The following is a 27,755-nucleotide window of genomic DNA, read 5'->3' as shown; positions in this document are numbered from 1 at the left end:
ATTTGCATAATGAAGATTTTATGTGAAAATTAATTTTTATCTTTACATTTTCTACTAAATGAATTCCAATGATTCTCAATGGAAGAACTTAAAGTTTCTCATAAAGTTCCTCTTAAGTACATCTTCCTAGTAATGAATATAATCGACAGACAGATGCAAAAAGTACAGATTATAGCACAATATTTCTTAGAAACTCAGTTTAGATTGGTGAACTTTACTTTAAATTTCTCATTGAATATAATTTAAATTTTTTATGCCTTGTCGTTGTATGTACACGTACGTTCATAAGTCTATTCATTTTCCGCCTTTACAATGCAAATATTGTAAAAAAAAATGTTTATAAGGGAAAAAAAATTCTTTTTCATTTCCATTAATTTTCCATCGTGTCACAATTTTATCTCCCGTCATTGAAAAAAATATATATTTTTTTATTTTGTGAATGCTTTTTTCCTCCCTGAACAATTTTTTTTTGTCGTTGTTGAATGGCAAAATGAACTTTACATATTTTCACATGCAATGTGCATTTTACTTATAATAGCTGCATCTGTTTAATAATGAAACGTTGTTGAATAACATGAATAATGTGCTTGACCGATAGATTTTGTAGATAGATTCTACTCACATTACCAACATCATGAAAAATGAAATAATTCTATTGAAATGTGAAACGAAACGATTTCTAATTCATTAATCGGTTCTCGATTTTATTTTTAGCGTGATTTTGCATAATAAATTAAGTTGGTTTTGATCGGTTTGGTTTGATTATAATATATGACAGATTTAGTGAACTAGGGGTTTTGTGGCTTGCTCTTCTCTAGCTAATGCAAATTTCAATAATATTTTAGAGCTTAGAGATTAAAGAATCAATGACATTGTTGATTGTAGAGAGAATATTCGAAAATTATCAAATAATATAAATTGATTTAATTGTTTTAGAATTTAAAAAAATTGAAATTTCAAAACTTAAAATACTTAAAATTCAAACTTACAAAAATATTGAAATTCGAATTTTACAAAAACCGTTATATTTTGAATTTAAAAAAATCAAATTTTACAAAACTGAAAATTCAAATTTTACAAAACCGTTAAAATTCAACTTTTTCAAAAGTGTGAAAATTCATATTTTACAAAACCGTTAAAATTCAACTTTTACAAAACTGTCAAATTCAAAATCTTCAATCAATTGTTAAATTTGAGTTAAAAGTTATCACAAAAAAATCAAATGCGCCTCTTAATTTTTAATTAAAACCTCAACAGACCATTAAAATTGTGTTTACACAGTGAATGAATTTTGTACTTTATCCCAAGCTTTTTTACAATATAAATTTTCGAACATATAAATGCATTTACAATATGATGACTATTTTTACTACAATTTTTTTTTTTATTCATTTTCGATTAGTTTGTATCGACTCTCGACTGTGTATACTTATAAAGCCTGGCATTTAATCAAATGATATTGTTATGGTTTTGAATGAGCTAAACGAGAATAAACAAAAAAAGAATTTCTATTTAGTTTGAAGCATGTGTACATCGATTGTATTGTAATGATACGTGAAATTTATTTGATGATAGAATAATTTGAGATTAATACAGCCTTTAATTTTTTTGTTTGTGATTTAATAATAAATGAATGAAAATATATAAAAAATAACAAATTATTGAGTTTATTTTCGTAGCGATTATGACAGATGTAAAAAAACTCATATCTAAAATAAAAATAAACTTATTTTTTTTGCGGCTCTCGTTCAAAACACACGAAAAAAGAAATTGTTGAGAGGTAGGAGAGCGTGAAATTATTGAACTTTCAGTTTTTCTGGCTTGTTGGTATAGCTGTTATTTTCAAACAAAATAGATAAACTCACCAGTTTATTTCGATACTTTATTTTCTCGAATTCTCGAAAAAAAAGAATCATTATCATTTATGTAATAAAATCAGGAAAAATGCTAACATTTAAGTTTTTTGAGTACCTTTCTTGATTGTGTATGAAAAGTTTAACATGGTAAATATTTGAACATTTTACGAATTGATGCTGAAATAAAGTTTAGCATTTTATGAGGTTCTTGACTGAGTTTTTGTGTGAAAATTTACTTTAAATTTTGTGATTTGGATTAAGTGAAGTATTTGCGATTTGTATATTTTGATGATATTTAGAAGTCGTGTTTAAATGACTTTTTAAATTGTATTGAATAAATAGAGAAGGATTGTGTGAAGCTTAAAGGGATTCTTTAGTTTTTTAAATGTTTTTTTTGAGATTTTTCCCCAAAAACTATTGAAATTGAAGAATATTTAGCAGGGTTTGTAGGTTAGGGTTAGAGGTTGAAGACCAGGGCTACTTCTCAGACTGGTCGTCTAGCCTAGCTACGCTCGTTCTTCAAACTACTAAGAACAACCTCTCAATTCCTAATTTTCAATGACATTCATATTTAAAATAATAAAAAGTGTCAAAATTTTCAACCAAATTTCAATTGCATGTTATCCTCCATGCATGTAAACAATAAGAACAATTTCATCATGACAAGGTGCTATATTGCTATTGGCAATATGTACTAAAAAGCCGACGAAACCATCAAAACTTACACAGTGCTTTGTACTCGATTGCATTATCGTGCCAATCACAAAAATTTCATTAAATCTCCATTTAGATTCATAGTTGAATGGCAGGCTTATCGACTGCTGATGCAGACAGTCTTCAATTTCAAATTTGTTTGAATTTCATCCATAAATGCTTTAATGCCTTTCCTGAGTACAAAAAAACGCAATTTCTACAGAAATGTGAAAATAATTTTCACAGATTAAATATCTTACAGCATTTGCATCACTGTGGCAATGAGATATTGCAAATCACTTGTATTGAATTACCTGTGAATACTAAAAAAACCGTCTATTATCCTCGTAACAAGCATATCCTGCAGGAATTGTAAAATGATACTGATTTTTGTTGTTTTAAGACTTGACAATTTTTCTCGGAAAAAAAGATTTAATTCCGAAATCTCCAATAGAATTCAACGTGATGTAGTCGAGAATGTGACAAACGAAAATTTCTTCGACACACATTCCATATCCCGCATACTTCCATTAGGGTTCGTTTGTTAGTGACATTCAACACATGATTGTTAAAAGGTCGTAAATCATTGAGATATTTTTTGAACTTTTTGCATTCATGAAATTGAAGAATGACTCTAGAATATGAAGATGACAATTACAGAGTCACATCATTCCAGGAACACCCCACCGATGTTTATTTTGGTGTGAAAATGTAAGTTTATTTTCTCATTCGTCGGTTAGTTATGTCATGATGATTTTTATTAGAATTAATTGCAAACTTTATGTTGAAAACTTGAGCGTTCCTCATTAATTAATCTTCCTAGAAACTACATAAATAATGAATAATACAATTTTACCTTGATGACTCTTCCGGAGAATACAAGTTTTATTTATTCACAATATTAAAGTTAAAATGTATATAAAATTCACAAATTCGTGACTCACGAGAAACTTGAAAGAATGCAAATTCTTTCATCTCAAAAGCTTTCAAGCCATAACCACAAAAAATTTAAATTGAATGTTTCAAATAACTTGGGGAACTGTTTATAAATTAACAAGATGAGAAAGAAGAAAAAGTATAAAGCAAAATGAGATAAAATTAAGAGACAATTTGAGAGAAGAAATTTATTGTCAGAATCAATATCTAGCCAAAGGCATTTGTAACATGTTGAAATTGTTCTTTAGGATGTAAACTTTTCATCATTTCATGTTTCGGTGAAATTTTACGCCAAATTAATTTCTTTTTTCTCAGCGTGTGGTTCATACTTTTGTGTTACATTGCCTTAATCTTAAATGGTTTACATATATTTGTCATGTATGATGAAAGTTTAAATGGAATTTGCTTCTTGCTACTGAGGCTTAGTGGTATTGTGTATTTTTAGACGGTTGATTTGTAATCTGTTGTGAGTTGGGGTGGGTTAGGTGCTTAGTCAGAGGTTCAACTTCTTAAATCGTAGTTTGCTTTAGTTATTTCTATAATCTGATGTGAGGTGACTTGAGTTAGATGTGTAGGCAGAGGTTCAAATCCTTAAAGGAGACTTCTACTCTAGAATCGTGCCCTTGGGTGATTTGTAGTCAATATCAATCTGCTGTAATTGGGAAAAAAACCGATCCATGATTATCTTAATAAATTCCATTAGATTATGCTTAAAAGCGTTTCCGGGATAGACCTAAATGCACCAAAATCAATAACAAATCAGCAAGCTACAATGATGCAGCTCTAATTTAACAACCAACCAATTATTAGTATCACAAAACTGTGAATTTGAAATCATTTCATTTAAATTTATTAACAAGATTCTTTCTCAAGAATTGACTACTGTCAACTGTCAATTAGATTTCAAAACATTCACTTCACCATCACTTTAATCATCATTATTTATGAGCTCATGCCGAAACTTGATTTATCGAAGGAATATTTATTTGAACTTTATCCAATAAAATGTGAAACTATGATGAAGGGAATCCATAAATAGAATTTATTTATTAATACAAATACATTAAAAGAAGAAGAAAGAGAAGACTTAAATAAACATTTGTTGTTATGGAGCTAATATTGAGGCTATTTAAGATAAAAAAATTGATTTGCTTTATGATTTTTAATTAAACTATTTGTTCTTTAACTCATTCACTTGAATGGGCTTCCCTTCATTTTTGATTTGATTTATATACTCATTTCCCTTCTCTGATACAATTTAATGAAATGCTATACATCGTATCTTACTCAGTTACTTACTAATTTTTGCCTCTTGACTTATAATTTCATTTCTACGATGTAATGTAAATAAGAATTTCTTTAAAATCGTAAAGATAAATGTAAATTGCAGGCATAAACGCATTTTATAGGTGCATTTTACGTGATTTTGAGCACGTAAGCAATAACTGTAAAAAATTCAATTTTTTAAAAAATGTAAAATTTCAATTTTATAAATGCATAAAATTTTAAATATTTAAATTGCTGAGTTTAAAGTTTGCAAAATGTTTAAATTAAAATTTTTTTTTGTAAATTTGCAAAAAACTGATTTTTACAAAAACTGTTAAATTCAAAATTTTGCAAAACTTTAAAATTCAAATTTTACAAAACCGTTAAAATTTGAAAATCTCAAAACTGTGTAATTAAAATCTTATAAAACTGCAAATTATACATTTGAAAATTAAAATTATTTTGGCATTTGATTCTAATTTTGGAATCTCTGAAAAAAAGAATCTAGTTAGTCATAACAAACAACTTAAATTTATGTAAATAGCAACTTTATTATTCATCTATTACAAATTGTAATTTACAATTAAATATGAAAATAATGTTTGAAGAACACTCTCAGTTTACAATATACTGCAAATAATCTGGTCACATTATCAAGTTTTCATGAATGCATAACATCCATCACGTCAAAATGAGCATATTAATGACAATTGCTTTGCTAAAAATGCGTCTTTAAATCTATTTACCATATAGATATATGCATATGTATCTATATAGATATAAATTTTATTTGCGTGCGTATTTAATTCTCTTTCTTCGTTCCTCATTCAATTTTATTTATTCATTTAAAAAAAAAAGAGGGAAAAGAAATAAGAAAGAAAGTGAGTGAGAAAGAGAGAGAGAGAAAGAGAGAGAAGCGAGTGACAAAGATAAATAAATAAATTTATGCTTATTGCTTTAAAGAAGTCATTTGAATTTCATTGAGAGGTTTCTGGGATATGACTTCAAACGATCCACGGTCTTTCCACCAATGTTTTATAAGCTTCATGGGACGTGGCAAACAAACAAATATGAAAAATATCAGTAAACCCTGCAACGCATTGATGATATCGAATAAGGTTGAAGATGTTTCATTATAAAAGGAAATTATTTCAAAAATCCAATTTACTGTCATGATGAGTGTCAAGTATGCAGTGCTTTTCATTCTGTGTGTTGAAAAAAGAGAAATGTTATAAAGAGTGAATGAGAATGAGTATTTTTATGATGAGTTGGGTGAAGAAGTGGAAAGAAAAAAAAAGATGAAGGAAAATGGATGTAAAGTGAAAAGAGAATCATTGAATTTATTCAGCACATAATTAATGTGGTAAAAGTATAAACACTTCTTATTTATTTTTTGCTCGTTTCCATTCCGAAATTTTCATATTCAGATTTTTTTTTTGCCTTTAATCGGAATAACTGATTAAATTATACATGTATAATGGCAAGCCCTTATCGTTTATGAATGTAAGCAAAACATTGAAGCATCTGTATTCAGGTAGTGTTTCGACTGAATCGTGTTTTGAGGAGGCCTTTGAAGGATTAAGTTATACTTTAAAATGTCTAGATTTTGATGAAGAAATGCTTACAAATGTTTGGGATGTTACAACTGTAGTATACACAGATTGGTTCTGTCTTGAGCTGTCAGGGGTTGTTGATTGTCTGTTTTTGGTTTGTTGCTGCTTAATTTAGAATTCTGTTAGCAAAAGGGACCCAATTGTGAGAATTTTATTCTCTTTATATCTACAAACCCTAACGAAACAATCACATGATGTGCTTTATGAAAGAAGAGTTGAGTTGGAATTGAGCAAGGTGTCAAGTGGGACTCGAAGAAGTATCTTTTCGGTTTCTAGTTACATACTCTTCTCAATAAATGATCAGAGGTTACTTTAACTTAGCATTTTAATACAAAATCTTGGTCAACTTCGATCTCTAGCCTACTCGGATATCACAAGTCGAATAATTGATCCAAAAACCAAATCCAGATTACCGCGACTCTGGCATGATGCAATATTTAAACTAAATTAGGTACCAAGTCAAACTCATTCCGACCTGGTGCCGGATTTTAGATCAAGTAACCGATTTGTGTTATTCGAGTTATTCTCAATCTAGATTTCAGATCCTCAAAGCCTTTTAATATCCCTGAATTTCAAAATTTCATACCTAAAAGGAACTCTTCCAAGAAAATGAGACTCTTTCAATCGATCTTTTAAAAATACGGAGATTAAAAATTTTTCGTTCGATTTTCTTTATTTGCCTCTCTTGAGGCTTGAAAAATCTACCACATACATCCTTGAATAGATTGAAGCTATAAATTTTAATAAAAATCAATATATTGAAAAACCGAGAAAGAAGATCCAAAAACACTAAATAGTTTCCCATACCTTTTTGAGCAAGTTCAATGTGAACAGGCATAAAAATCTGCTGACTCGATGTAATTAAAAATTCATTCGTTGCTCGAAAGTTTGTTCTTAATGAACATAGTAAATATTGTAAGTTTAATATCATGTTTCGGTATGAGTAGACTTCACATGTCTTTAAAATTAGAGTTCATAATTCAAATAATCATGTCTGAGTAATGTGGAAGTAGAAAATTACCCGCGTATATTTCCCACATCATAATACTTCCCTATTAGAACCACTATAATCAAGTTGATGATTAGCAATAGCTAATTTTCTCATTCTATGCTACTCTTATGATTATACTTCTGGTTTGTATGTTGAGGGTGTGTGTAAATATCGTCAAATAATTAATCAACTTTGGCTTTCTTCACTACTCCTGCCTACAAAATTTTGAAAGCACTTTTTGCATCATTTGCCATTCCCAGTTGTTAATGCCGCGTTCATGCTTGATAAATGACAATTTGCAAATGATTTCTTTTCTTTATTTTCTGTTTCTCGCTGTCTCGAGTACGAGAAGATTGACTATATACGATAATTTGATAACTATATAAGAACTCTTTAAGTAGAAATTAACGAGCAGTGGAGTTTCAAGCATGAAAGCATGAGAAAAAAAATGGGTCTAATTGAAGTTAATTAATTATTTTTCGAATGGCTTTTTAGACGATTTCCATTGTTTTTGTTTTTAGTCTTTTCTTCTCATTCTATCCCATCACTCCATTTCTTTTCCTTTTTTGCTTTTGCTTTCTCGTCCATTCTACTTAATGTCTTTAAATGGAGAAATGAGCAAGAAAATGGGAAGAAGAAAATCGACAGCAAAATAAAAAAGTCTTTCTTCATTCATTCATTGAAAAATAGCTTCAGCACAAAAGTGGCATTTCTAGGGTATACCTAGCAATCTATAGCAAGCTCTACCAATGGTATTCGTCCATATAGTTTTCTTTCCTTTTTATATGGAAAGAGAATTTTACTTTTTTCTATTTTTAGCTTGTTTTGATAGCTAAAAGGTTGTCTTTGTTATTGCTTCTATGGATTGTCTTCTTGTCCCACATTCTTATGCTTCTTTAACTCCTTAATTCCTAAGTCTGTAAAGCTTCGCCTCATAAAATTTCCCAACATTAAGATTCACTTGCTAGATTCACACATAAAGTTTGTAATTTATGTCCAATTTTAAAGGTGAAATTTTACGATCGGCCACTTTATTACTGAATTGTTATTTGAATCATGAAGGGATCAAATTTTTTACTCGATAATTAACTTTTTTGACCTTTAGCTTGACAAAGTCTCAATCCTAAATTTTTGAAATATTGAACACATTCTTCATGCTTCGAGAAGTAGCTAATTTTGTCTAGCTGTTACTAGTTGACCAGAAATGAATAACCTTATGTCTGTCTAGTCAATCGTCAGTCGCTGGATCAACTATAAAGCATCTAAATTACTTTGGCTTGTTACTAGTTGACCAAACCCAAAACCATTGACACGAAAGTACAACCCTTTCCTCTTAACTCACTGTTAAGCAAAACGGACTATTTTGAGCTGTCTAGCAAACAATGTAAATGTCTTTATGACAACCAGCGTGATACTGAGCCTACATATTATTATAATAATCAATTTTAATGCTTCAATGAAATAAAATGCGCCACTGAGTAAGTCCTATGCATACTTAGACCCTAACATTTTCTTGCCATCCTACACAAAGAAAGTCAACGAGGAACGGAAAAAAAGGAGGAATTTTCACATCTTTTTAACTGCAGAAATAAAATCGAAAATTGAAATGGTCGGTTTTTGAGGTATAAGAAGAGGAACTAAGTAAAAGAGAAATAAAAATTAATAATTTTGATTGAGAGAATATTCTGTCTCAATTGTGTATAACGAGAAGGTTTTTGAGTGGAAGTGAAAAAAAAAAAATGAAATGAAGACAGAACGAGAAGTGAGTGCTTTTCGCTTAAGGGAATGAAAAATCATAGAGGTTGAAACCTTAATAAAATGAATGAAAATACATTATACACACATTACTGAATTCTCAACAGTAAATATAGGATAATGTATGTAAATATGTCTATATACGATTCGTTTTTGTATCCTTAGAGTATAATTTATTCTCCTTGAAAATATTAAAGTCAATCCCGAGTTGCTGAGAAATTTAATTTAAAGGGTTCCTTAAAATAGAAATGGAATTCCGGGATCTAATTGGAATTAATGAATTTACATTTGAAAAACAAATTTTTACTTCCATTTTGATGATATTGTTTACGTTTTCATGAAGTTCAAAATTTGAACCTCAAAATTTTTACTGAAAATTTCAATTTTTAACGGCTTTTTGAAGACTTTTTCGGTACAATTCAAAATTAACAAAGTTTTTCACGTATTCTTTACTGCTCGGTCTAGCGACAGCTTAGTAGTTGTGCGTGATGTATACGTATTTATGTGATGAGTCGCCTGCATCAAAGAAGCTATCATAAAAAGGGATAAATGTCGTCTTAAACGAGTTATCTTCTTATTTATGCTACAAAATTTATGAAATAAACTCATCTAAAATTTAAAGTTGATATTTATGACGTTCAAGTATGATCCCTTTGAAAGAAAATTTCTTGTTCATAAAACTTGATAGATGAGGATGACATTTCTGGGACAATGAAAATTCTACAACCGAATGCCGAATGAAAAGGATGGAAAGTATGATATAATTTTAGTATGTGTCAAATTGAGCATAGGGAACTTTTTTTTTCTGTGGGAGAAAATATGCTGTTGCTGATTTTATTTACTTGAGGTTTATTTGATATGAGAACGGAACTTTTGTTGATTTTACAGATTTCTGCTGAGTCGACAGAGTTAAGTTGAATTAGCTGAGCCAATATAAATTTATTGAAGCTGAAAATTTACAGAGTTTCAAAGGCTTAATTGGATCAACATTTTTAAAGCTTACTACAGTTGTTCTTAAACTTTTTTGATTTGTGGCACATTTAATGACTTTTTGATGTGCAGTCAAACATTAAGTTTCCAAAAGAATGTGTTTGAATTGAATAAGAAGTCACGGAAGTAGAAAACTTTTGTGAAAAATCATCGAAAAAATTCATTTTATAAAACTTTTTCATGGCACACTGTGACACAACATGAGAACCACTGTAATACTATGATAATAATAATATGTAGCAAGAGACTAAATGTACCCTGAATTAATCCATATCCGTTTGTATATTTTCTGACTAAGAATTTTTTTCCTTCTCGGAATGGTCGAATTTGTATTAATAAACAAGCTTTAAAATCCTTTTTTTTTGGGGTATCCAACTAAGTTTTTTTTTTGTGAATTTAAAGTATTTTAACAATAAGACGGAATGTTGTCGCTTGTCTGCGTCCTCATCAAAGTGGGGTTTTGATCTTATGAGAAACAATAAAACGTTCAAAAGACGAAAAATGGAAAAATGCTTACGTGATGATTCAAATATAAATAAAATTTTATTTTTTATCACAGAAGGCTTTTCTATTTATTTTCATTGAAAATGTGTTTTGTTGGGATTATACGCCCACAGACAGCAGTCGTGGAACGAGAAATATATTTTTTAATGTGGACGGGAATGTTGCTCATTTGACTTTTTATAAAAAAACATCATAACTAGCTAATTTTATTATGAAAATCAAATTCAGTAGATATGATGTGAACTATGTACTTTATGAAAAGGTTGAATATTCATAAAATGTAATGTCTAAAAGAGCTCTTCTGTTCTTGAAATATGTAGATACAAAAACCAAAACTATTTCCACCTCAAAAACATCATGAAGAGAATTTTCTAGGATATAAACGGTGAAATATGGAAAATTTTCACTTAAAACTTTACCATAATTATCGATTGATACCGTAAAATATATGAAGCATCAGATTTTTTTTATTTTGATACTTTTTCGACCCTCGTTACTGCCTTAAATTTTATGGAAAATTGTGTTTTCATGGAAATTAACTTTAACTTTTTGATCTCTTAAAAGCTACTTATTGATCTGATTTAATAATATTTTATCAGGAAAAATGGGCGACAGTAATGAGTATTAAGACTTCCATTTTAAGTACATTTACTAGGATCAATAAATCATTTTATATAATGACTTCAAAAAGTTGATTTTCCAAATTTCAAAGGTTGCTATGAAATCAAAACAATACTGGCCACTTCTTAAAAATGTCATAAACATCCAGTCAGACCAGACAACCAAAATTATTGCATGATAAACAGCCTAACTCATTGCCGTCACAGCAAACTTCCATTTCCCAAGAGCTCAAAATTAATTTCTGACGCAAACTGCCAACTGATAAATTAGTTAAGTAACAAGCCACAAAAAAAAAAGATGAGGAACTTCGGCAGAGAGTGCAGGCATCCATTATCCTATTACTTCAAGTAAAACTTTAGACACATCAATTACCAATTGTTTGGAACTTGTAAATTTTAAAGAAAATCTTCTTGTTCGTTACACAGGTCAAAGTTTATGGCTTTATATCATGAAACATTAATTTTCATACAACCTGTTTTATTCCAAATTTATTCAGTAGCATCTTTTGTAGTGATCAAGAAGTGGAAACCTGAATAGTTTCTGTGTTATGGGTCAGAGTTGAGGCTTATTGAGGAGTTTGAGAATGCTTTTGGAGGGTGGATTTTGGGATAATTTTGAGCAATTTGAGGATCAAAATATTAAATGACTGCCATTTGAATATTAAGATAGTTGTCCATTCTTAGACACAATCAGTAAATAGCACTGACTAGCCAGTTGTCGAATTTGGACTAGATTATCACCATGCCGATCTCACGCTGATGTTAATCTGCATTAACCTTATTCGTCAAAAGTCTATGATAACAAATTTTCACAAAATGACGCCCATTTATTCATCACCAAGTCTACAGCACTGCCTGAGATTAACATCATCCTACTAACTATCAGAATAAACAAAAACTTGTCATAAGAAGTCTTGTAGTTGAGACAAACTTTTTGATTTAAACATGAAAATGATTCAGGAAAATTAATTTTAGATTTCCTTCAAAGGAATTAACAAAACAATAAAGAACAGCAGCAGTAGCAGAGGTAAAGTTATTATGAATTTGTGCTTGCTCATTCAGCATAACAGAAATGAGCTTGTGACTGATATGCTTTCATAAAGAACAGTTAATATAGCTATCAAGTGTATTATATCATGTTATCATGCTATAAATTGTGTAGTGCTTCTAATGATAGTCATAACGTACAGTGTCACACCATCGTCTAGTTTAATTACAGCCATAAACATATATTCTATGTATTTAACAATAAAATTTCAAAAAAGAATGGTTTTGAGAGAGGTCATTTGACAAAATGGACATAAGTAATTGAATAAAAATAGATTGATGGACATGAGATGTTGAAGTCAAGAACTTATAAACGAAGGAAATTCCAACAAGAATTGGAAAATTGAATGAAATTTCACGCATTTTAAGCAAATAAATGTATGATTTTATCCATCATCATACATTGTGCTGGAAATAAAAGTGATTTCGTTCAGGGACATCCAAAGTGTCAAAATGGAATAAGAGCTATTGTTGATGCTTAATACATAACAAAAAAGTCTTCTTCTACCTGAAAAATCTTTATCGAATTTGGAAAATCTTTAGAGATATATATCTTATGGAATACAATAAGACTGTACAACACAATACATACATTTATAGTATTAGGGATATATGCCATGTACTCTTAAATCTTCATCCATGCTGTGTGTGTGGATGAATGAAGTAAAACTTTTTATTTTGCCTTTTCATCCACAATCTGAATAGGAAAATTTTAAAGAGAATCAAATCCCAGGCATGATTTGGTTTTATTTCTTATTCCATTCTAGACGAAGTTTTTGAGCTCTGCCTTACTATAAACTTTTCAGTACTTTTTTTTCGGGCGGATTAATTCGGAAACTTTCGAATGTCATTTGGGAATGAAATTGAATATAGTTATTTAAAGCGTCTGTGTGCAGTTCTCTCCTACACTCATCACATTCACTCTTCATCTTCCTTATTACAGCTTTTTTCCGTGCTAAAAAGGATGTGGTATTTTCTCACATGCTTTTTTTTTTTGGTAAACACCATTGTTGTGAAATTGTGGCTGGGCGCAATTTTTAAATGTGGTTGATGCTTACAATTAGTAACTGGAATAAGGAAGGAGTGGTGGATTGTAATTAGTAGCATGAAGGAGCTTAGTCTTTAGTAACCTCGAGTTAGATTCCTGTTGGAATTGGAGTCTTGTAATGACCTTTCAACGGTGTATCATTGGAAGTGTAAATGCACAGTTTTTATATGATACTTTGCCATATAGTCGAGTAACCCTCAATAGCTCAGTGGTAGGAGCATGTAACCGGAAGCCGTGAGACGTGGGTTCGAATCCCACTCGGACCTAGCCTTTCTAATCCATTTGTACAATTCGAGAGGTTACTCTGCTCAATACAAGCTTCGAGCTTTATATTCTACAATCTCTGTACTGTATCTAACCTAGTCCGTATAGTCTCACTCCAGCTCTATTTACATCCATCATACTCTCCTTAAATTTTAAAGATTTAACAGCCTTATAGCCAATTTAAACAGAATTACAAGACGCATCCCCAGCTCTGCTTACGATTCTTTACTACAAACGCTTTTACATTCTTTTGACATTTAATCTGCCATTTTTAATTACATTTGTCAAATAGCTTGGAACGGAAATTTTTTAAAGCACTTTAGACAACAATTTGTTAATATTTTTCATTATTTAAGTTATATGAGATCTACTTTGAGACAGTTTATGTACATTTTCATCTTTTCCAAGGTGACAAAGATGTTCTCTTTATTTACTTTTTGAGTCAGATATTATGGAGTAATTATATTTATACTTAATGGGTATTAAAATTTAGCATTATTCATTTGTAAACATGACAACTGTTTTTGAAATTAAATTTTGTTAGTTAAATGAATCATTTTATTACATTCTGCTGTATTAATATTTGACGCACGTCTGTGAATTAATTTTAATGGTATTACGACGAGTTGTCGAAGTGGAATAAAACATTGTGAGCAACTAGTTTCTTGAAAATTGTTCTATAAAACTCAGTAGTCCTTTGAAATTCAAATTTAAGGCTGACAACTAAATTCAAATATTATTTGATCGTTAAAAATTTAAATTTTGAAATTCCGTTAAGAAACAACTAAAATGCTCTCAGATTCTGATTCTGATTCGGAAAAAGGAATGAAAGCTCAACAAATACGCTCCATCCATATGATCTGATTTAAAAGCTATAAAGGTTACTTTTCAACTATCACTTAAGTCCTCTCTTCTATCACACTTGATGAGGAGAGGAAGTGACTTTTTTTTCCAATATTGGTTTTTTCCTCTTAAGTACAAAAGAAAATCTTTACTTTTTTTATTCTTGCTGAAGGAAATTTCCTTTTTCTCACTTCATACTCGACAGAATGCGTGTATCACATAAAAACCTCTAAAAGCTACATTAAGACCTTTCCCATCCCATTGAAATGAAGAGATGTTGGGGAGTATAAAAAAATGTTCAATATCGTAATATTTATTTTGTTCTCACTCTCTCAAAACCTATTTCATTGTCAATTCGAAAGTGACAGAAATTCAATTCAAAATGCGAAACTCGTCGTCGTGGATGAATAAGAAGAAAATATAAAATTTACGGACGATAATATTAGTCTACATTTTTTTTATGATAATACTCAATCCTCCATTATTGTTAGCCTACAGGTTATTGCTAAGTATCAGATTCGCTTAGAATAATAAAACATAAAACCGCCCCGAAAAGGAATTGAAACTCAATGCCCAATCCTACTGTTATATGTATATCCTTATATCCATATGTTCAGGGAGTGTAATGAGGAGTTACTGTCTTTCCTCCTTTAGGGTTCCATACTAACATTATTCCAGTGGGCCTCATTGACCTCTAACCTTTTGGATACACCCTTAGTAAGAGGTCTGGATGTTTAACTAGGCAAACTAGGCTGAACACCTATTCTCCTATTGTCTGTCTACTAGATGTCCAAACCAATGACCCACCCCTCCTCCCAAAACCACAAATCCATCAAAATACACCCCTGCATATGTAAATACGACAAACAATAACAGCAGCTTTAGTACACAGTAAAGTATCTCATGTATATTTCATATAACGTCGAGTTAGTTTTGTCAGGAAGAAGGAGGAAAAAAAAAAAATAAAAAGGAAAGAAAATTTAAAAAAGCCACGAGGGTGCTTTTTTCCTTAGAACAAGGAAACAGGAGGAAGGAGAAGAACAATAAAAGGAAGATTTTACTCACATTGTCTCAACTTTCTCCATATGTGCAACATTTTGTGACGATAATTTACTATCTCTTGCACATTTCTTCAGCTGTAGCATTAAAAAGTTTGATATATTAATTTTTTGTAATTTTTTAAAACCAAAGTATGATGAGATGTATAGCAGGATATTGAGGAACAGTGTAGCGCTTATCGGAGGTATGAAAAACGTTTGTGATGTACGAGCAACTGTAAAAAAGAAAAGAAAAGTTTTATTAATTTCCTATAAAGTTGAGGTTAATAGCGCATCCTATAGTAAAAAAGTTGTTATTATTAAGATTGATTACATTTGATATAATTGATTGATTGATTGTGCATTGAAACTTGTAATGCTTCACTTATTCTGTTGTTTTGAAGTTATTTTATATGTAAAGTTACATTGTTTGTCTGATAACAATACAAGATGTGAGTGGGAAATTGAATTTCGAATTTCCCATAGATGTAGGCATAAAATGAAATTTTTGTTTTGATGTTAGGTATGTGAAAATTTTATGCTTAGGGATTTTTGATGTAGATTTCATGTTTTCATGAATTTCTCTTTTTAAATTCTTCAATTACGGGAGTTTGCAACGACGTTTTACGCTCAAATGCTGATTTTATTTATTATAATTTTCAGGCTAAGGAAACTGAGAATTTGAAATTTTGTGACAATTTATTCTCAACTGTCAAAAAAAGTTTAAATTTTTTGACAAAAATTTTGACTTCTTTTGATGAAATTTTTGAATTTTTTGTCAACGGTCAAAAAATATTCAAAATTTTTGAACTTTTTTTTGACAAAATCTCAATTTTCAAAAAATTCAAAATATTGTCAACCGTTAAAAAGTCAAAAATCTTGTCAAAATGTCCACAGCATGAGCAATTTCATGTTAGAATTATTTCTAACTGTAACATATGTAATTTAAAATGGAGAATTTTATTGGATTAGGTTTATTGAAACAGAGATGTGAGCAGTCTGTAAAAAAAAAGAATTTAATGCAATTCCTTTCAATTTAATGTGAAATATAATCATTTTAAAATTGGCTGTCGCATGAACGTCGACAAGCTATTTGATTAATCAGTCGAACGATTACGATTACGTTTGACTTCTTTATGGTGATTTAAACTTTCCTGTATTTACAATTCTGTAAGTTTTGAAGACTTCTTTGCAGCGGAAAAGCTTTTTTGAAGATGAAAAACAAAAACTACAGTTGAAAATTTTTGGATATTTTATGATTCCAAGTTCTAAAAACTTACTTAATAGCTTTTGTTTTTATCTTCCTTTATGGCTAAAGTTAAGAGTGATTTTCATAGCTTTAACTGTCATACGTTGTATTTTCTTAAAGTAAAAGCAGATGAAATTAAGGAAGTAAACTCAAACTGGAGGTCTGATCTAATTAAAATATTTAAAAGACTTTATTTAATTAAAGGAAGTCGTTCAAGAATGTTTAAAAATTGGCATTAGATCGCTACATGACTAAACAGGTGCCAAGTATAAATTGTGCTCACCGTTTTGCTCAATCTTAAGTTTTTGCTTTAAAATCCGATGTCGAGATTTCCCATTAAAAAAATTACTTTTAATTATTTTTGATTACGTTAAATAAGACTTTACGATCTGAACTTTTGTTAATTTAATTAGCACCTATTTCTTAACTCCTCAAACAAACAAGTTAGCTCTAATTAAAACAAGATTCAATTACCGAATGATTTCATTGGTTAACGCCATGAGCTCATGTACATTATTCAAAGAGAAAAGAAGAAACTTTTTTTCTAAGAATATTTTTTTCCGTTGAATTTGATTCCGTTAATTGGCATCGATTGATAATTTGCTGAATTTAATTTGTCACATGAGAATTGAACTCCATTATTGCTTCAATTGTATTACATTTGTAAATTGTAAATTTTTGTGTCCTAAAGGAATCAAGTCTTAATTTTCGTTCTATTGAGGCACTTGAATTCACTTATCTGTATTTACAGGTACAATCCAATAAACTTAGAAGCGAGTGATGAAAAATTAAAAAAGACTTCCTTTTGATTTCGGCAAGTCCTTTAAATTTATTTGTAGAAAGTGTTCAGAGTTGTTAAATGAGATTTAAATCTATTTTTAATGCTTGGTGTGGTGTCAGGGTAGAGTGGGTATTTGGGGTAATATGGGATATGTAGGCGGATCTGTTAGTCCAAGAGCAAGGTCTCTGTGGCTAGGGAATTGACCTGAAATCTGCAATCATCTCTTTGGTGGGGGCGGAGGTTCGATTTATACCAGATCAACTACACAGATGGCTAAATAAACGGTTGTGTCCCTAGGGTTTGGTATCTCAAGATCTGAATCTCGAATCAACTCGAGTCTTAACTCACTAACACCAACTCTGGAATTCCGATTCGATTTTCAATCGCATTACGATTGACTTTGTAGAAAGCTTCTTAATTTGAAATTTCTCGTTTCAATCCTATTGAATTATGGAACTTTTTCTTTCACCCGAAAGGAAGTAGAACATGTTTTTCTTTTTTTGAAGAAAATTCTCAAAGGTCATACATAAATATATATCTTAGAGAATCTTAACAAGGAATTGAAAAATTCTTATCAACAGCAATGTAAACATGAAATAAACTTAAATTTTAAATGTCCTAATGTGTTATTCAATACAACAGCAACATCCTTTGATCCTTCCTTAAAAATTCAATTATAATGGAAATATTTATGAGTTTTTATCTCAGCATGTCTAGTAAAAGGAAAAGGGTAAATATCAATTTATGACCTATCTTCCTTTTTTCATTTTGATCAATTGGAATTGAGATAAACCGATGTCCATTAATATGTGTTGTAACAGTATATCGTACAACATACATCAAAATGTAGGAATAAGAATTGCGGATACTGCTGCAAGCGCAAATTTATCCAATTGGCATGACGGGCAAGATCAATACAGGGGTCGACTGATTGTCAAAGAATGAATAAGAAGACTGCAAAGCTAAAATCGCTTGGGTAAATTTCAATTAAACACAATAAAAGAGCGTATAATCACTGCTCAAATAGACCAGCTGTCTAACGAGTCATTTCCGCAAAATTTTAAAGCATTTTAATTTCATTTTTGATGATAATACTCAAGACTATAAAGAATTCCATTAAACTAGATATATAAGTTGATTACAACAGAAATACTTGATTATGTAATATATTTAGTGACATAAAATGTGTTTTTAAATACACATAGACATAAAGTCAAAGTTCCGTTTAGATTACATTATTTTTATTATGAAATGCGCTCAAAAGAGTAGAGTAGAGTGGAGATTAAAAATAACTTTACTATGTGTATTATAAGGATAAAAAAAGAGAGAAAAGAAACAGAATAGATGTAAAAAGATGAAGGAGAGCTCTGGTATGAAGCAGCATAAAGTGTAAGGGACGAGCAAAAAAGCTCTTTAAAGAGCGAGAATTATCTTTTTTTTCATCGCAGTTTTTTATGAAGATTGCAATGCTTAGTTCACTTTTGTTTACTGGATCTTATTTCTTTTTTTTACTTCATTTTTCGAGAATTTGCTTTTTTTGTGAAGCGTTAGATGAATATTTTTATTACAAAGGATTGATCTGTTCAGTAAGCTTCGCTTTGCTGAAAACTTGCTTAATTAAAGGGATTTTTTATAGAAAACTAAAGAATGGAATTTTTTATTTAGTTCATTTGTGAATGAACTTTGAAGAGTTGCTGCTTATTTTAGATTTTTGAATGAATTTAAATTAGTAAACTTTGAATTTCGAATTCGAAGTTTTGGAATTTGAATTTGAGGGTTTTAAAATTAATATTTTGGATCAGATTTTAAGTTTCGAACTCAAATTTGTCAGCACTAAATTTACTCCGATTTTCAAAATTTAGTTCAATTTTCGATTTTCGAAATTAAGTTCAATTTTTGATTTTCAAAATTCATTTTAATTTTAGAATTTTAGTTCAATTTTTGATTTTCAAAATCAGTTCAATTTTCGACTTTGAAATTAATTTCGAGATTTAGTTCTAAGCTATTCGAACTAGAATCCAGACTAACAATTTAGAAAAGCACAACTTTCGAAGCAGAGCTCAAAATCTCAATTTAGAACTACAATTCTCATTTCAAATCTTCAAGTTAAAGTTCCATTAATTCCAAATCCAACTCTTTAAAATAAATTATTCATCCACAACCTTGAACTCATTAAACATAAAAGCGAGCATCTGAAATGCGCCCTGCTCATTTATTTAAAGATAAAATTCAACACTTTTTTTTTCTCTGGAGTTCTCTGCTGTAGGAAAAATCTATGAATTATGTGACATGAAAAAATTCTTCTTCTCATATCTCTCTTGTTCTTTTACTGCATTAGCCTTAGGTTTCACAAGCATTTTTTTCGCATAATTTTTATTTTTTTTTTGTTGCGACGAAGCGAGAGAAAAGAAATAAATGTAATGAAAACTTTTTTTTCCTCTCCACTCGAGTTGCAATTACTATCTACACATTTCTCCCAACATAAAGCATGAATGGCATATAATAATAATATGTACATATTATATAGATATATTTAGATGCTTCTCTCAAGAGCCCCGGTGCAAAAACCGGAGAGTAAAAAAAAGGGAGACACTGGAAAAAAAAAGTTTTCTTTTCAGCTCAAACGTATTAAGAGCTTTTGTACATAAAAATAATATCAAAGGTCTAAGCATAATGTAAAGATGAGGGAGAATCATTTTTTTGAGGTCAATGAAAATTGTTTAAAGTTTTTTTTTTACATTTCCTCATTATCTTTTCACTTGAATGCTTTGCTGGATTATAAGCAAATGCTCATACATGCTTGATACACAGCCTTTCGGCTTATATTAGCTGTATACCTAGATAGGGCAAATATCAAATGTAATCGATAGATTTATCTGTTTTATAGACATTAAACGCACCCTCTGTAGTTCCTTTTAGATAATACGATGGAAGTCCACTCAATTTGTTTTTATAAGTTAAAATCACGAGAATTAAGGGCAATCCAAAGGCAAAAATGCTATAATACATCAAATGAAGATTATCGTCTTTCGTTGTTTGCTTGATACCTCTCGGTAAATAATACCAAGCGTGTATACAAATGTCAATCCACATCACGGTTAACCAAAAGAAGCACGATACAATGCAAAATTGTATTACATAACCTGAAATAAAGGAAGAAAACCTTTTTATTTTGTGTGTATAAATATATTGTAATCACATAATTTAATGAACGCACTGTACAATAATGAAGTGAAGGCTTCTAATAAATAGAAAATGAAAGATAGAAGCAGAGACAGTTAGAATCAGATGAGAATAAAGTGATGCAGAACATCAACATGACAGGATAGTGGAAGCGATTTTTTTTTTCGTTTCGTAGGCCGATTAGTGAAGCGATTATGTAGTAGTTACGATAATGTCGAGTAAATTGAGTTCATGCTCGACTACTGTGAGATGTAGTGTACCTTTTGAAGCAGTCTTGGGGTATTAAAATGATTGAGTGGATTAAACCTTCCGATTTACCTTCAATCTTCAGTATGAATTATAAATCTTGGATTAAATGATGTGGAGGAGTTGTAACGGCTTATTACGATTTGAATTCTAACATAGAAACTTCTCTGCTTTAATTTTTTCATAGTTTTAAACCCTTTGAATGTAAAATTTGTAAACAATCATAGAAATCATAGAAATCTTATAAAATATTGAATTTTACAGACAACAAGACGTCTTAGTAACTTCATCTGGATATTACGGATGCTTCTAAAATATTGAATGTGCAAGTTTTGCATTTAAATAGGAAAAGCCAGCTGAGATTTCTAATAAAATTTGAACTTTTTCTCTAACTTTGAGCAATCAGGATTACTACATGTAGAAATTGCTTACAAAACCAAAAGATCGTCCTTGTAAAATGCTTTTGAGTCTTCTACTTTCTAATTCATTAAGAATCAAGTATGCACGTATGATTGCGGTGAACACAAATTAGATTTAAAATTCCATTAAGACATAATGAGCAAATAACAAGAACCTTTGCCTTACAAAATAACGCTAAAAATGTAATAATATTGTTAGAGTGATGAAATGAGAAATGATGTATTAGGAGTGTGAGGTATTTATTTGATGTATATGCATGGATTTACATGACGATGGGGTTCTAAATCTTCTAGAGAAGGAGTTTGTCAAAGAAAAAATTTCAATTATGTATGTACATACCTTCCAAAAAGAAGACATCGTCTCTAAATTGCGATATAGCAAGGAGGAGAAAACCCAATGCCAGTGATATACTGTGACATGCTAATGATTTTCCATGCAAATCATTCAGCTCGGGGACTAGTAGATATAATGTGACTGTCAATAATAAACACTACAATAATAATAGAAGAGAAGTAGGAAAAAGTAAACAAGTTAATGCTTATCTCAATAATGTGCACACAATTTTTTTTTATTATGTCTCGCTCTTTTTGTCGTTTGTTCGCGCCGCGTCTTCTTTTTCTTATCAACTTCGCATTTCTCAACACATTATATCATTCATGCAATTGCTAGGAAACTCGAGCCGAACACATAAATTACATTCTTTTCTTCTGTACTTGAAGTAGTTCTGACTCATTTTTTAATCGAAATATGAAAATATTTTGTAAGTCATCGCTCCTATACTTCTTTTCGTAGAAGTGACGACTCGAAAATATTTTCATTAAAAAATTAATAAGTAAGCATGTTTTGATAGGACTAGCAAGCATTGAGAAAATTTCAACAGCGAAAAGAATTTTTACTTAGAATTTAGGATTAAATTCGTGCCTTTTTTTATTTTGACAAGAGGGGGAAGCAAGAAAATATAAATGTTGAAGGGCTTCAAATTCATGTATTGTATGTTATGCATTATTTATGCTGCTACATTAATCGCATTGTTTGCTTATAATAAATGTTTTGTTTACGTTTCATTATCGCTTAAAAATTGCGTGATTTTTTTTCTCGCGTTCATTGAATAAATTGGAAGGTAAACAAGCATTTAATTGATATTCTAACAGATTTGACGGGGTGGATACGAAATTAAGCTTGTTTTGGTTGGCAGTCTGCGTGGGTTCACTTTCATTGGAATTAAATCATTGCAATAAAGGTGTTTTTAACAGGAACTTTGACATATTCGTTCAGCACACGTTCCGTGGAAGCCTACATATGGCTAATATGCGCGATTTCCATTAAACTGTCACTTAATCACTAAACTTAGTCTCTTATCTGCAATTCTCATTAAAGCTTCATTCAAAACAAAATCAATCAACACGAAACTCTCAACTTTATCAAATATTCCGACATCCTGAAGCTCAATGAGTCTAATTGATTTCATTTTGGGATGCTTTAGTGATATTAAGGGATGTATCCAGGGATATGCGATTAAACTTTGCAGATGAGGACTTTCTTGATGTACAGCAGATTGCATTTACCTTGAGATAAATGGAACAACCCCCATTATAAGCATTCAGCTATTATCTTCAGTTCTGTATGTTCTAATTAAACTTTTACAACTAAATTATGTAGGACATTAGATACACAATAGTCTTGGTATTGTAAAATTGGAAGAAACTTTTGCTGTAGTTTTAAGCTTTTTTGTGGATGTCTTTTATGCACTTAAAAATTATTAATATAGACAATATTGAAGAACTGGAAACTTTCTTGTATTATTCTCAGAACGGATGGGACTAAAAACAGCAATGGCATTCAATTTTTTAGTTCACAAAATTGGCATTTGAATGTCAATCAATTGCTCAATGAAAATTGCCGATAGCGACGTGCTAACTCTAGTAGAAAACTGTCGATAAAAAAGACTTGATTTATTGAAATTTGTGAGCCTTTTGATTTCCATAACTCGACATATTTCATCACATTCCGACTTGATAATCGTGGGTTAAAGTTCTTGAAAAGGTAATTGAGCTTGGGTTTTCATTAAAAATCTCCAAGAAATTCATTTGAATTTGAAGAAAATTTAATTTTGACATAAAACAAAAATTTCATCAAGAATTTTATCAAGATGGGAAGCAGTAGCATCAAATTCTGGGTCTCAATTAAATTTTTAGAAGAATAATAAAAATCAAGAAAAAGTTTTTAAAAGTAATATAAAGTTTAGTAAGGAATTAAACAAGGATTAAAGTCTAAAGCGCTGTTTCACCTTTTAATACTCAAACAGTAAGTCAAACAAGCACAAAAATCTATTATTCAAAGATACACAATATGAAAATCCTTTTCAAGACTTTTTCGGTTGAAGCCTCTCCTATTGTCATAGAGAGGAAACGGAAATTAATTTTTCTTTTCAGTACTTCAGTGCTGGTTGTAAATCATTTTAAGAAGAATCGAGTTTCATGATGAATTCAAGAAAAGGATCTACGTCTATTTTAATGAGAAAGTACATTAAAATATTGAAGCACACAAATTCAAATTAACAGAAATGAGGGATTAAGGAACGAAATAAAGGTGTGAAGATTTCTATGGAAATTTGTACACTCGGAGAAAAATGTTCAAATAATTTAAATTTTCAAATTTTGACATTTAAAATTTCAAATTTTCAAACTTTAAATTTTCAAACTTTTATTTTGAAATTTTTAATTTTCAAACTTTAAATTTTAAATTTTTAATCTTCAAGCTTTAAACTTTGAATTTTCAAATTTCAAATCTCAATTCTTTAAATTTTAAATTTTCACACTCTGAATTTTCAATCTTTAAATTTTCAAATTTAAATTCTTGCATCAAATTTTAAAATTTTAAATCCTCAAACTTTAAATTTTTAATTTTAAAATCAAGAAAAATTTAGAATTTTTAAAATTTAAATCTTAAAATTTTAAATTGAAGTGGATTTTCCAGAGTGTAGAAAAATAATAAGAAAAGAAAGAAAAACTGTTGTTAAACTTTCCAGATCTTTTCATTGTAATCTTCACAAAAAAGGCATTAACCGTGAAAAAGTCGTCGATGAAAGTAGCAAGCAAAAAGAGAAAAAAATAAGAATTTAACTTTTTCATTCACTCTAAATCCATCAAAAATTTTGTCTTCTTATCATTTTTAAAAAAATTACTTTATCAAACAATTCCTCACACTTGCTTGATGGAATCAAATTTCATCAAATGACGCAATTTTTTTTCTCGCTTTCTTGCTTACTTGAAATTGAATTTTTATGCCAAAAGCAATGAATTTTCTTTTCCCGCTTTGCTTACTGTGTGAGTTTTTGCTGCTTTTTTTCTGTTCGTAAAGCACTTTCTGACTGACTTATACGAGCGAGTCAAGAATGAAATAATCAACGATATTAAGAAGAAGAAAACGAGAGATAATAATCATAAAAAGTAATTTACCGGAACTGATATAATCATGCATGTCGCAAATATGAGAGCTTGGGCACGATTAACCCGAAAGATTGCTTCATCAAATTCACAAACGATGGCCGTCAAAATTTGTTCGTCTTCATCCATATCAAGGCAATAATGTTCGAAAATGTCAAAGGACTCAAAGTTTTCGTCAATCCTTAACAGAGATCCATTTTGTATGACGTAAAGCATGTCATTGTAGTTTTTATTGAATATGAGACCACTGAAAGCAAAGTTTTAGTTTTATTGCATTAATGTTGGATATGCTTTATCTTTATGCTTTTATCTAACTCTCTCTTATTATACTTTACAGCGCATTCTCTCATGAGGAATAAGGCGATAATATTTGCAATTTGTCTGTCACACGAAATAGTCCCATTGAGAGTAACTCTATTGGTTTTTCTGCACAGGATGTGATCAGTTCGCTTTTATACTGAACATTAAATTGTATTAGCTTTCCATTCCAAATCTCTATCGTAATATAAATTTTCGTTTCATTTCGAATGGATTAAAACTTTAGCATAAACTTGATTGGATTTTATAGTCGTGCCGAAAATATTTTAATTGATTGTTAGTGACTTTTGTGGATAGACCCAGATTATGGAATCGCATTAGAAAGTTTCAACTAATTTTAATTACTTCTTCTGACTAATTTTGCAAACTCATAGCTTACTGTGAGATAAGAGAAGTGTAATTACATGAAAATGCTACGCATGGCACTAACACATAATTTTTAAATGTGGTTTTTGCAAAAACTTGTTGAAATGTTCCTTTGAATGTTCAATTTGCATACAAATTCATGGTTTTGAATGGAAATGTAGGTAATTAAAATTTATGACAGGATTTTTAATAATCTGATTAATTATTAATAATTTCATCTGCATTTCCATTTTATTTAATGTGATTTAGCTAGGAAATTGAGGTTTTGCCATTTTCCCGCGCTTTTTCACGTGTTTTTTCAAAATCATGTAAATGTCTGTTTTTAAATAATCTGAATTCAATTTAACTAATCGAAAAGCTTTGCTCACATTTTGTGTCTGCTTTGCAATCGTTTTTTTACTGAATAAACAAAAGAAGACTCCAAAATCAAAAGACAAACTCTTCATATGAGAAAAATTTTCAAACTCAAATTTAATTTTCAAACTTGAATCTATGTGAACGAAAAAGCTGTTTGCATGTGTATCGAAAATAATCCATTGTTATGAGTAATCGATAATTGTTTTTAATAAAAAAAATGATTTTTTTAATGGAATAATGAGAATTTTTCGGAAACATTTTCAATGATAAACTGCTATCGTTATTATCTCATTTAAACTTCCGTTAATTCTGGCTTGGTACTTAGCATTAATTACTTTATAGCCACTGTATACATTTTAAAGTGCTTAATCTGTTCATATAGTTGGATTTTTTTACGCGGGAAAACTTTTTTGTTTACAAATGCTTACTACTTTAAATCTTTAAATATAAAGTGCTAAAAGTTTGAAAGTTTTACATCCAGTAACTGACAAAAACCACTTATTTTATCAAATTTCATAGAATTCTATCTTCATAAATTTTGTAAAGTTTTGCAACCACAATTGCAAACATTCCAAACTTTACGGTCTTGGAAATTCAATTTTATCATGAAGAGAATGCGCTGTCACTATAGACAAAAACTATTTTAACATTCACTTGGTCACATACTTTTTACAACTATTCTCGATCTTGATATCAATGGTTACATCAGATTCTTCATCCTCAATGCAATTCTCATAAAACTTGGCTCGAATGGGATTAACATTAAATTCGAGACTACTGTTACCACAAAATCGTTTTCCCATTTCAATCTTGTAGTTCTGATGTAATGGACAGCACTTTTTAATTGCTGAACGTGATGTGACCTTTGGCTGATTATCCAATAGCTGAATATGGAAAAGGTTAAAGTTCAATTATTTATTTTGCAGTCATTCACAGATTTATGTTATTTCCATGGAAAATGTCAATAAGATTAAGAAAACAAAAATAAGTGTAAATATAACCTTGTAATCTGAGCAATTCTCTGGGACTTGAAAATTTGTTGGCAGCGTTGATGTTGTCATTGATATCGTTGTTGTTGTTGTTATTGTCGTTGAATCGACTTCCAAACTTTTCGTTGAGCCATCAAATATCGATGAATTTTTCATCACTGTTGTTGTCGCGTTATTTATACTTGAGGCATTTTCTTCAGTCACACCGAATGTGCAAACTTCTAGGAATATTAAAACCACACCTACTGTGACTCTGAGACTTATCATGTTTTTTTTTTCTCAATGAATATTTTACAGCTAACACTACACAGGCACACTTTTTTTTTCTTAAAATAATATGTATTGCTACACAGGTACGATGATGACTCAATTATTGGTTATCATTTATTTATTTTATTTATGACTGGTTTTATGTTTTGCGGAATATAGACGACATCCACAAATTGCACTGTACCTGACGAAATATTTTATGCTATTTGAAATCGAGAAAAAAGCACCAAGTAAAAAAAAAAAAGATTATGGATGAAAAATTGAATTCACGCGACACGTCTGTACCTTTCAAAATTGAACCCAAAAATGAAACTTGTGTGTAGAATGTTTGAATGTCTATTCTCCATGCACCTTATCTTATCGCGATTATCGTGAAATAATATCAGCACATATATAAATGTAAGAAAATAAAACACATATAAGCATTATTTCATCTAGCATGTGTAAAAATTGTGTAAAATATTTCTGATACGCGCGAGGGTTGTGTTCTCTCAAGGAATAGAGCTTAAAAACAAAAAAAAGAGTATGATATACAGACATGGCAATAATAAATGAATGGATGAATGAATGAGAGGGATTGGATGTGAGGGAGAAATTAAGACGATTGCCGGAAATTTATAGCTGAGACGCATTTGAGTGCGAATCTTGAAAATTTTGATGGATTTTC

At 30.0% G+C, this 27,755-nt stretch overlaps 2 protein-coding genes across 7 annotated transcripts in view; one reads left to right on the top strand and one right to left on the bottom strand.

Annotated features, from left to right (window-relative positions):
* The window catches only part of Octbeta2R (Octopamine beta2 receptor), a 57,092-nt gene that overhangs the window by 13,126 nt on the left and 16,211 nt on the right, over window positions 1-27,755 (top strand). The window lies entirely within an intron of this gene.
* mthl14 (methuselah-like 14) lies at window positions 5,278-27,398 on the bottom strand. The gene is made up of 7 exons (XM_070635084.1): window positions 26,831-27,398; window positions 26,496-26,713; window positions 24,801-25,035; window positions 21,682-21,832; window positions 20,394-20,636; window positions 15,492-15,699; window positions 5,278-5,956 (listed from the first exon to the last, which is right to left on the bottom strand). The coding sequence occupies exons 1-7, from the start codon at window positions 27,083-27,085 to the stop codon at window positions 5,701-5,703; spliced, it is 1,566 nt and encodes a 521-aa protein (XP_070491185.1). The 5' UTR covers window positions 27,086-27,398; the 3' UTR covers window positions 5,278-5,700.

This window comes from Chironomus tepperi, unplaced genomic scaffold (genome assembly GCF_022539635.2).
Source record: "Chironomus tepperi strain 1889 unplaced genomic scaffold, CSIRO-AGI_Ctep_v1 contig_85, whole genome shotgun sequence".
In the NCBI taxonomy this organism is placed as follows: domain Eukaryota; kingdom Metazoa; phylum Arthropoda; class Insecta; order Diptera; family Chironomidae; genus Chironomus; species Chironomus tepperi.
The sequence above is the reverse complement of the archived record's forward strand: the minus strand, read 5'-3'. Positions and strand labels throughout refer to the sequence as shown.

Bases quoted from the DNA above. Each gene is read 5' to 3' on its own strand.
- mthl14 (XM_070635084.1), bottom strand. From the start codon at position 27,085: ATGATAAGTCTCAGAGTCACAGTAGGTGTGGTTTTAATATTCCTAGAA. The intron at 20,637-21,681 runs GTATGTACATAC...CCTTTATTTCAG, and splicing joins CGATGTCTTCTTTTTGGAAG to GTTATGTAATACAATTTTGC. The intron at 5,957-15,491 runs GTGAGTAAAATC...TTCAACACACAG, and splicing joins ATGGAGAAAGTTGAGACAAT to AATGAAAAGCACTGCATACT.